The sequence below is a fragment of the Bos grunniens genome, chromosome 9 (genome assembly GCF_055505025.1).
Source record: "Bos grunniens cultivar Pamir isolate PY7600 chromosome 9, Bosgru_T2T1.0, whole genome shotgun sequence".
In the NCBI taxonomy this organism is placed as follows: Eukaryota; Metazoa; Chordata; class Mammalia; order Artiodactyla; family Bovidae; genus Bos; species Bos grunniens.
The window spans coordinates 20,053,824-20,065,687 of NC_141173.1; the positions used below are offsets into that span (position 1 = coordinate 20,053,824).

General features: G+C 37.4%; 1 protein-coding gene across 9 annotated transcripts in view; it reads right to left on the bottom strand.

Moving 5' to 3' along the window:
- LCA5 (lebercilin LCA5) overlaps positions 1-11,864 on the bottom strand; it is a 57,545-nt gene that overhangs the window by 32,799 nt on the left and 12,882 nt on the right. For 3 of the 9 annotated variants that reach the window (XM_086316910.1, XM_086316911.1, XM_086316912.1), the window contains 2 exons: positions 7,563-7,943; positions 1,961-2,490 (listed from right to left, as the gene is read on the bottom strand). In XM_086316910.1, the coding sequence (XP_086173036.1) occupies positions 1,961-2,490; positions 7,563-7,755 (723 nt within the window). In that variant the 5' untranslated portion in view covers positions 7,756-7,943. The remainder of the gene's footprint in view (positions 1-1,960; positions 2,491-7,562; positions 7,944-11,864) is intronic. The other 6 variants (XM_086316913.1, XM_086316915.1, XM_086316914.1 and 3 more) reach the window with 2 other exon arrangements.

Here is an 11,864-nt window from a genome sequence, read left to right on the forward strand (position 1 = left end):
TTGAGAACACTATACAGTAAGTATTTCAAAGACCTGAAGCTTCCCTGAGGGCTCAGCGGGTAAAGAATCTGCCTGCAAGGCAGGAGACACAGGAGATGCGGGTTCAATCCCTTTTGGTCAGGAAGATCCCGTGGAGGAGGAAATGGCAACCCACTCCAGGATTCTTGCCTGGAGAATCCCATGGTCGGAAGACCTTGGAGGGCTACAGAGCATGGGGTCACAAAGAGTCGGACGTGACTGACTGACTAATACTTTCACACTTATCACAGATGACTGATTTTCATGCCCTCAAGTGGGTAGCCACATAATTCAACTCCATCTACAACACAGAATCCACAGATTTGTTCAAGTTTTCCTTTCTTCCTTCTCTTTCTTTCCTCCTCTATCATTCCAACAACCCCCTTCATAACAGGCTATAAGACAGAACTGCAGTATACGTGTGTGGGGTGTGTGCGTACATGCGTGTGCACTACAATTCCATGTTCTCTCTAGTTTTACAGAAATACACACTGAGGTGTGGGTTGTTTTTAACCATACTTAATAATCAACCTTCTGCGCTCTTGGTTCCTAATTTTAAAATCCATATGGTCACATTTTGTACTTCCCTTTAAAAATAAACGTCAGCTATTCATGACAATAGTTGCTTCTATCCCCTACCCTCACCCCACTACATAGGTAGGTAAATGATCCTACAAAGTAAGTTTTCATATGTTTGCTCTGCAGTTTGACTTGATCACTGGTGGAACCTATGCAATAAGATATCTTCTGTATACTGAAGCAAAAGTTAATGGTTGCTAATTTTTGAGAATAAGCTAAGTTCTTTTTCTGGCCACTGATATATACTCTATTTAATAAGCCACTCTCTTTGGGCAGGGCATTGGTATATAGAGTCTGGTATATTACATAGACTAAGAAGTACTATGTATATACCAGGTACTAAAAACATCTAATTAATACATTGCAGAGAAGCTAGTTTATAGTTCTGACTCTCTCTTGTTCAAAGAATTCCTACAGCAAACATTATTCTCATACTTTTTCCCAAACTTTACTTTCTAAACAGATTTTATATATATATACACACACACCAGGTAGCATCTAATATATGTTCTCCATATAACAGTCATGGGGTAGTACTCTTTTCCTTTAATTTCAAGAAAAAAAAATTTTTTGTAAGATCTGCTATATTCTCAGACTATTAACTCAGCATCATTCCACCCACTTTTCACATCAAGTCTTACCTGAGGGAGTAGAAGCACACCCTGCCCCAAAATATATCTTTCACAAATGTTCAAAGAAATAAAAACAAGTTATTCATGTGGCATTTCTTACACAATGGCCCCAAATGTCAGTTTTATATACTATAGCTCTTATAGTCGGAGAAGGCAATGGCACCCCACTCTAGTACTCTTGCTTGGAAAATCCCATGGACGGAGGAGCCTGTTAGGCTGCAATCCATGGGGTCGCTAAGAGTCGGACACGACTGAGCGACTTCCCTTTCACTTTTCACTTTCATGCATTGGAGAAGGAAATGGCAACCCACTCCAGTGTTCTTGCCTGGAGAATCCCAGAGACGGGGGAGCCTGGTGGGCTACTGTCTATGGGGTCGCACAGAGTTGGAAACAACTTAAGTGACTTAGCATAGCTCTTATAGTATCATTTTCAATTTTAAAGAAATAATCACATAATCAAACAGTGTATTTCCCCCAAATAGCTAAGATTTTGGGAATTAAACATCTATTATCATGTGGCCCGTTAATGTATACAATCTTTCACATCTTGCTCTTAAAAATAAAATCTTAAATTTTTCCTAATCTCTTACTCAGAAAGATACTTTAAAAAAAAAATCAGATTTAATTTCCAAGCAAATGCTGAACTGCAATAAGCAGTCTTAAAAGTGCACATCAAATGCCCAATGAAAAATAACACAAAACAGCACAATAAGAAACTGTGGGAATTTTACCTTAATTCTTCTCTCTGTGTCATCTAATTTTAACTCTGCAGAAGCAAGTTTCTTTGCTAAATCAACTCGTTCAGGTAGGTGTTTAGCTTCAGAGATCTTTTTCAGTTTCTGTAAGGAAATTTTGGTCTTAAGTAGTTCACCTTCTGTCTCTTTAGCCCTTTTTTCATTTGCCCGGTCTTTCTCTTGAGATTTTCTTAAGCGGTCTTTGAGTGCTGTAATTTCATTGTTATGACGAGCAATAAGTTGTGAGATTTCGTTTTCTGTGTCCTCAAATTTATTCAGGGCTTTTTCTTGCCTGTACTGAAGCCTTTTCAAAGCCTTATTTTCTTTTAGCAGCTCGGCTAACTTGACCTGGAGTTCAGTTACTTCATTCTGCAATTCGTTGATTTTTAGCAGTCTTGCAGAAAGAACCTGTTTTGTAACAAGATCAGGATCTTTCGGAAATGGCTGCCTACTGAGGCTCTGGGAGCGAAATCCTGCTCGGACTCCCTTTCTGTTTGGAGGACACTTAGGGCTTGGTTTCCTAGGGGCTGAAAAAGAAACAGTAATAACGTAAAGTGAAAGCTGTATCAGATATAGAATTATTGACTTATCCTAACACAAGTGACTCCATAACATTCTTTAGTCATTTTGTTTCCTTTAAGGAAACATTTTTTAAAACTTTTTTTAAATGATTTTACAATATTTAAATATTTGGTTTTACTTAGAGCTTTTAATACATTGTTTTTATTAAGAAATGTTTGAAATCTTTTAAGACAGTTCAAGAAACATATTCTGATCCAGCAAAACAATATCTCATGGTTTACAAGGAATTATTTTACACTGTTTTAAAAGATGGCAACACCAGGCTCCACCATTTTTACCTCTGCAGATAAGATGGTCACCGTCAGCATTAGCATGGTGCCTAATAAATACAAAATGTCATGATAATCAAGTCATCTGTGCCAAGATATTTGGGATTATAATTTGAAATGATGGTTTTTTAAAATTAATTAGATTAATTAATTAATCTCATTAATTAATGATGGTTTTAAAAATTAATTAGAAATCTTTGTTTCTGGAAAGATGATGACAACATGACAGAACATTTGAGACTTGGAGTTACCACTTCACTGGTCCTTGGGCAATTCAACTTAAACCCTTTCCAGGTCTATTTTTCCTTTTGTTGTGAGGATTAACTGAAGTATGCGTATAAGACAAAAATTCTCCAAAAATACTCTCGTCAGTATTAAGAACTTAATCCCATGTATCAGTGATTGAAAATGGAAAACACTTTAGCAGTACAGATGTGATTCTAAACGCTTTCTCAGAGGCTTTCTTTTGTGTGATGTTCAAATCAAAAACATCTGGCATAATTTAAGAACAAGATAAATGACTCCAGCCTAAAAAAATAAAAGCACACGAAATCTTTAAAGTGTACATATCACATTTCACAAAAATTTTGAATATTATTTACTCACAGTTCATTAAACCTTGGCCTCAATATACAGAGCACCTGCCCTTTAAAAGAGGCATCTGGAAGTTTGCCATAGTGGAGAACAGCAAACTTTAATCTCCAAGGTGACTGCATTTTTTCTAGAAGGAAACGCATTCCAGAGGGGAAAAAATGAAGAAAAACTAGAAAATCCAATCTTTCCCTACCTACTTCACGAGCCATGGATTTTATTATGTAAACAGGTAAAGAAAAACATGTTTACAATTTAACATTATAAAGTTTCATTTAAAGAGACAGAAATTTTGTGAGGGTATATTAAATGTGTACTGATTTGGGATTACAGCTCTATACATGCCTGAATATTTGAAAGGAAGTAGTAATAAAAAGAAATGAAGGAAAGCCTATTAGTAACTTTGAAACTATGCTATCCAATATAGTAGTCACTAGCCACATGTAGTGGAGAAGGCAATGGCACCCCACTCCAGTACTCTTGCCCGGAAAATCCCATGGGCGGAGGAGCCTAGTGGGGTCCTCCATGGGGTCACTAAGAGTCAGACACAACTGAACTACTTCACTTTCACTTTTCACTTTCATGCATTGGAGAAAGAAATGGCAACCCACTACAGTGTTCTTGCCTGGAGAATCCCAGGGATGCGGGAGCCTGATGGGTTGCTGTCTATGGGGTCGCAGAGAGTCAGTCGGACACGACTGAAGCAACTTAGCAGCAGCAGCAGCCACATGTGGCTACTGAAAACTGAAATGTGGGTGATCCAAATTGAGTCCATAACTGAAATACACACAAGGTTTCAAACACCTAATTCAAAGAAAAAAAAAGGAATGCAGAATATTCCACACACTATGTTTTATACTAACTATATATATTTAGAAATGATAATATTTTGGATATTCTGGGTTAAATAAAAATTATTAAAATTAATTCCACCTTTCTACCTGTTTTTCTTTTTAAATGTGGCAATAAAAAATTGTATGTGTGGCTTGCATTTGTGATTTGCATAATACTTCCATTGGAGAAACTGCTCCAATTTTAAATTGGAGTATCTATCATTTCAGTTTTCTTTCTTTCCCAACATACTGAGTGAACAGAGTTTTAGTGTCTATGTGCTATTACAGAGTATGTATTCAGCTCTTGGAATGACAGAAACTTTATACATAAAAATGGCTGTACATAAGAATAAATGTTAATCATCCCAAATCTGATTTTTATGTATAAAATTATATTGCTCAGCAAATAAGATTTTATGCACATGGAAACTTAATTTGAGAAGTGAAAGCCTAGATTTCCCAGGGACGGGGGAGCCTGGTGGGCTGCCGTCTATGGGGTCGCACAGAGTCGGACACAACTGAATCGACTTAGCAGCAGAAGCAGATATTATACGAATCAGGTTACAAATTCTCCATTAATATCTTATTCTATGATATAGCCAGACAAAAAGGGCTTCTGCCACCAACATTTGACATCCTAAAAATCTGAACATTGTTTTCTACTATATTCTATTAACCAGAACTCAAAAAATATCTCTCACCTTTCATCTATCTCTTTCATTTTCAAAACGATCAAGATGAAATACAGGGCTAGTAACACTCAGAAGAAAGATAACTGACTGTTGTATATATCATTCTTCATCTCCCCCTTATTAAGTTACCACCAAAAAGAGGGCGGACAAATACTGTTTTCCTTCCATTAGGTGTTAAAATTATAGTATGACTCATTAAAAAAACATGTAACAAAGATAAACTATGCATCTACCAAAAACTTAGTACGTTTATATTACTGATAAAATGAGAAATAGAATATGTACATAATATGCAATATATACATATGTATAACCTAAATTATTATTAAATTGTATTATATATGTAACTCCTGATAGAGCACAAATTTTATTTCCAAAATAATAAAATAAGCTGAAAATGTAAAAGGAAGAAGGAAGACTATGTTACCAAATGTGAAATTCTGCAAATTCAAGTGTTCAAGATGCTTTTTAAATCACATTTGGTTTTTCCTTAGTTTAGTCTGAAGTGAAGTCGCTCAGTTGTGTCTGACTCTTTGCGACCCCATGGACTGAAGCCTGTGAGGCTCCTCCGTCCATGGACTTCTCCAGGCAAGAGTACTGTAGTAGGTTGCCATGCCCTTATCCAGGGGATCTTCCCGACCCAGGGATTGAACCCGGGTCTCCCGCATTGCAAGCAGACACTTTTACCGTCTGAGCCACCAGGAAAAACTCAGTTTAGTCTACACACTGATAATTGCCAACTTAAGCCAAAAGAAATCAGTGTTTAAGGACGTTATCAGTTTGGCCCTGTTGGCTTGCACTAAAGTAGACATATTACCACAGACTTTAATTGAAAAGACAATGCAAACCAGAAAACACTACAAGTCAGGTTGAAATTTTTCTGGGTGATACTCAAAATGTTTCTCACAGCTTTTTCTCAATTATCTTCTTAAATAAAACTGCTTCTAGGTAAGGAGTGAAAAATTAAAGTATTCCTACCAATAATTCCCAAGGTATGTGAATGATTTCTTGGGAATAAACAGTCATTTTCTAAGATTCAACCCTAAGGTCTGTTTATTCTTAATTATGCAGCAAAAGTTTAATATCAGATCATGCTCTCAACCACAAAATCAAAACAAGAAAATGACACAGACAGATTTGGAGGAAGAGACTATGAAACCTGCAGCACTGTACTTGTAGCAAAAATAAATAAACAAAAACATACCAGCAAAAAGCATATAGAAAAAAAAAAAAGAAAAAAACTCATTAAAGTTTTTAAAAGTTGTTGTTAAAAGTTGTTAAAAGTGTCAACGTCTCTGGGAAGCCTGATCAAGGATTCACCGAAAAGGTTGCTTTCAAAAGGAACACACATTCTTTGCAGATTTTAAAAAGGCAAATGTTACTTTTCAAAGTAAAAATTTATAAAGGCAAATGTAATCAAACCCCTGCTTCGAACTTTTCAATAGCTAACTATCCCCCCCACAGAAACAGTCACTATCTTAACACATTCTAGGCATTTCATGACCTCACCTGTTTTCCTTTTCAGCTTACATACTACTTCCTGCCTTGCAATCTTACCACTCTAAGCTACTAATCGGGCACGACTGAGCGACTTCACTTTCACTTTTCACTTTCATGCATTGGAGAAGGAAAAGGCAACCCACTAGTGTTCTTGCCTGGAGAATCCCAGGGACGGGGGAGCCTGGTGGGCTGCCGTCTATGGGGTCGCACAGAGTCGGACACGACTGAAGCGACTTAGCAGCAGCAGCAGCAGCAAGCTACTAATGTGATGGCTGTATTGTATCTATTAACCGATACTATAAAACCTCATTTTACTGCTGGGAAAGATCCAAGGCAAAAGGAGAAGGGGGTGGCAGAGGATGAGATGATTACACAGCATCGCCAACGCAATGGACATGAATCTAAGCAAACACTGGGAGATAGTGAAGGACAGAGAAGCCTGGCGTGCTGTAGTCCATGGGGTTGCAAAGAGTCGGACACGACTCAGCGACTGAATAACAACAAATAAAACCTCATTTCCCTTAGCTTACCTATGATGTACTAGCGGTCCTTACATATTTTGTTACTAAGTACATACAGATTTTCTTGACTAGGGATTTATTAAGATGAAGAGATTTCCACAACTTATGCAGTCAAATATGTATTAATACCTAGCTCCAGCCTAATAACATTCTAACAAGAAAAATTATTTCTAAAGATTTATGCTGTTCCATTATAACACCATTTAATAGAAAACAGACTGGTGGTCCCAAATTTCATTTCTAAGCTGAGTTTGAACTTTTTCAGTAAGTAGAAGTAATTTTACCCAATCTATAAAAATGTCCCTTAACCACTTTATATCCATGCTTTTCACAACTTTCTGAAAATAAAGAAAGGTACAAATGTTTTGTGATTTTTTTTCCGCCTTTACAAACCCCAAGACAATCATTTATTCAGGAACAAGCGAAAACAAAAATGAGAAACCTCAGTTAGAGTTCTTTCTTCTGGATACAGTATGGCTGTGAATGTAACAAAGGATAGTACACTGTAAACAACATTTATAAAAATATATCCTATTCTCATTCACACAGGTTTCCTTAAGCACTCAGAATGAATATTCTAGGTCTACTGGAGTCTTTTAAAGGATGCTTACCGTGATGATGCACTTGGCTATCTGAAGCTTGTTTTTTATCATGTTTTCCCTTAATACTTGCAGGTGGGGAGGGATGCACCAGCGACGACCGGCCAGAAGACTGTGGAGTAGTTCCAAAATCAGATGAACAGTAATGGCTTCTGCTTGTCTTACCTTCTCGATCAGTAGCTGGACTTCTGTCTCTTTCCCCCATGGCTTTGCAAAATAGTCTCTAGTCACATCATTTCACAGATTCTTCTCAGAAAACTCCACAACAAGCCTGAAGAGCAATTTCTGAGTCTTCAGATCCTGGGGATAATATTCAGGTCTGTACTATCTGTTTTCTCTATGTATCTTTAGTCCACAATTCACAATAGCAACCAGAAGATCGGCTTTTTTCCTCTACAATTAAGGAACAGGGAGGGAAACTCATCATATTTCATGAAATAGATTTCAAGAGTTAATTACAATGAAAGATACCAAAAGCAAAATAACATACTGCTTAGAATTTAAAAAGAGGCCATAATTTAAATCATCTGTATTTTCATACATAGTTGTCTACAGCACTTGGAGAAAAGATAGACTGTCATAGACTAGACAGAGAACATCTAGAGTACCTGACATACACTTGCTTCTGAAGAAATGATAACTGAATCTGACTCCCTTGAATCTTAAGATTTATAACAAACACAAATGCTAGGTGAATAATAAAGTCACCAGTTTTTGGTTTTGGTGGTGGGGGTGGGGAGAAATGTGGTAAAGAACAAGCCTGCTAACAAAAATAAGAAAAATATCTAAGACTGACTGCATAAAAATGTAAAACTGAACCATGAGAAAAATTAATCAAATTAAAGCACTTGAAGAAAAATATTTGCAACATGACAGAAAAATCATGACCATCCTTAACAATCAATAAATACCTCATATCACGCCACAAGAAAGATAGGAGGTCAAAAGATAAATGGGCAAATACATGTTAAGACCCACAGCAGGCAATACAAAAATACACACAAAAAATATTCAAATTCACGCATCATTTTTAAATCTATCAAATTTCCAAAGATTCCTCAAAATAACACTCATTGCTTCCAAACTGAGTATCAAGACAAGACTGGGGAAAAAAAGCTGGCAAAATAGGTTAAAACTTTAATTATGCTTTTAACCTTTGATCCAATAATTCTACTCCTGGATACCAAGAAAATTACCCTAAAAACAGGAGGAAAGTTATGCATAAATGTTGACTGTGGCACAATTAAAAAGAAAAAAAGTAACCTAAATGTCTAACCATTGCAAAATAAAAAATTAAGAAAAGTATTGAAAAAATCAATACAGCATAATATTATGCAGATGTCAAAAATGTTTACAAAAAGTTTAACAAGGAAGATGCTTATACTCTTATGGTAAAGGAAAAATTCAAAGTGTTGTATACAATATGATCTCCACTACAGTCATTGAAAAATGCTGAGTACTCTTTTTTACTGAACTCAGGAACTGGGGGGAAAAAACACACACACACACACACCTGCAAAAACCAAGGTATACATGTACACAAAAATAATTTCTGTCTGGGCAACACGAATTTTAGATAAGTTAGTCTGTTTAACAGAGTTTAATTTTCTAGTAAAATGAAACCAGATTACTTTTATAATCAGAACAACTGTTCTTAATATTTAGAAGAAATAAAGTCCACTGAGGAAATTAGTGTTAAAAGAATACTGGGCCTGGTCATAAATGAAAGAGACATACACAAGGCAGCATTACTGCTGTTCACTGCGGCACTGCAGTGGGAAAGGACCACATCCATCCCGATGACCATCAGCAGGGAACCTGCTACCCACACTGGACACCCCCACACATCGAAGTACCGTGCTGCTAAGTCACTCCAGTCGTGTCCGACTCTGTGATCCCATAGATGGCAGCCCACCAGGCTCCCCCGTCCCTGGGATTCTCCAGGCAAGAATACTGGAGTGGGTTGTCATTTCCTTCTCCAAAGTACTGTGCTACCAAGCTCTTAAGGCAATGAGGACTACTTCTGCATAATCTCTGCAGTCTGCAGTGATCGCCAAGAGACACTAAGAAAAGGAAGAGGGAAAAAGGCATGCGTAGTATGCTACCACTTATTGAAGGAGGGTTATAAATTCATATCTATAACTTGCATATTTTTAAAAAGTAGAGGAATAAACTATACAGTTCATGAAAGCACAATGGGTTCTCCAGGGCAGGGGTGTCCAACAGAACTATGAGCAAGACTGGAAATATTCTTAGAGAAGAGACTGGTGGTTGCCAAGGGGGAAAGAGCTGGGAGAAGAATGGAGTGGGAGGTTGGGGTTAGCGGATGTAAGCTTTTATATATAGAATGGATACTGCACAGCACAAAAAACTACATTCAGTATCCTATGATAAACCATAATGGAAAAAGAAGGTATGTATTAAAAACAAAACAAAACAAGGTATGTATATGTATAATGGAGTCACTTTGCTGTACAGCAGTAATTAGCACAGCACTGTACATCAACCATACTTCAATTTTAGAATACAGAAATGTTTTAAAATCAGTTCAGTATGATAGCTAGCCGCATGCAGCTACTGAACACTGAAATGTGCTAAGAGTGAATGAGGAACTAATTTTTAATTATGTTGAACTTTAACTGTTAAAAGCCAAATGCACTGGTGGTTAGCTGACTGGACGACACAGCTGCAGAGGAAGGGAGGAAGCTGAGCTGAGGGACAGGGATAGGAGTTACACTTCTTTACCTTAACTTCTGTAGACTCAATGCTGGAAATCATACTTTGTGGAAATTAGGTTTTTAAAAAGCATTTCCTATGAATCAAAAGAAAATCTAACTGAAGGTGGCTCAGATAGTAAAGAATCCAACTGCAATACAGGATTCCCAGGTTCAATCCCTAGGTGGGTAAGATGCCCTGGAGAAGGAAATGGCAACCCACTCCAGGATTCTTGACTGGAGAATCCCATGGACAGAGGAGACTGGCGGCTACAGTCCATGGGATCACAAAGAGTCAGACCCAACAAAGCAACTTTCAATGAGCAACTCACACTTTCACTTTCATATATACAGTTGGCGGCAAAGCTACACACATTAACCAGTACTAACAACTTTAAAGAACACAATCCCTAGGAAGATGATCCTACTGACAAAAGAGGTCCAAAATTTTTCTAAAAACAATTTTCAATAATTGCATTGCTGGTATTATTCTGCTGCTGCTGCTGCTGCTAAGTCGCTTCAGTCGTGTCTGACTCTGTGTGACCCCATAGATGGCAGCCCACCAGGCTCCCCATCCCTGGGATTCTCCAGGCAAGAACACTGGAGTGGGTTGCCATTTCCTTCTCCAGTGCATGAAAGTGAAAAGTGAAAGTGAAGTCGCTCAGTCATGTCTGACTCTTAGCGACCCCATGGACTGCAGCCCACCAGGCTCCTCCATCCATGGGATTCTCCAGGCAAGAGTACTGGAGTGGGGTGCCATCCTACAATCTAGAAATGTGGTCATACTAGAGAGCAAGAAAGCTATGAAACACTGTCAGAAGGGTTCAGGACAGTGCTCCAGGAAGCTCTGACCAGTCAACAATGGGACAATTGCATCTTCAATAAGAACTGTATCAGCAAAGGATTAAAACACATAGAACATGTTTAAATTCATGAGGTCATATGTTATTTTAAAAAACTAATGAGTTACCCCTGAAAGATACTAAGGAATCAACTCATTCATCTGAAAATTGATACATGAAGAGGAAAAAAATCCAACATGTATCCTGTCTACACTGTTACAAGCTGTATCTTAGAACAACAAAATAGTAGATAAGAGGAAGTATTTCTTTACAGAATTACTCTAGCTAGTCAATTAAAAAGGGGATTATTCGAATGACAGAATTAGAGCATTGTCATTTTGCAGTTACTAACGAAATAATGAAACTAGATCATGCTCACTAATGGCTAACACCACAGAAAATTATCAGACAGTGTGCCTCCAGAGGAGACGCAACAATTCCACTGAGGTAATAGATTCCTTCTACAAGAAAAATAAAATCTGATTTTGATCCAGCTTCTAAACTGAAATGACAATTTATAGAAAATTCAGGGGACAGAGGTACAAGGAAGCAATTAGCAAAATCTACTCTGTGGCCAATTCTGTAGGACCAACTGGCTTCTTTAACATAAATTGCAAGCCGAAAAGGAAGAGATAGGAAAAGGTATCTATATATTTTAAAAGCCTCAGGAAAACAAACAACTGCCATCTATGAGCCTTGTTTCAATCCTAATTCAAACAAATTCTGCAAAATTATAAAACTGAGAAAATTAAAACACT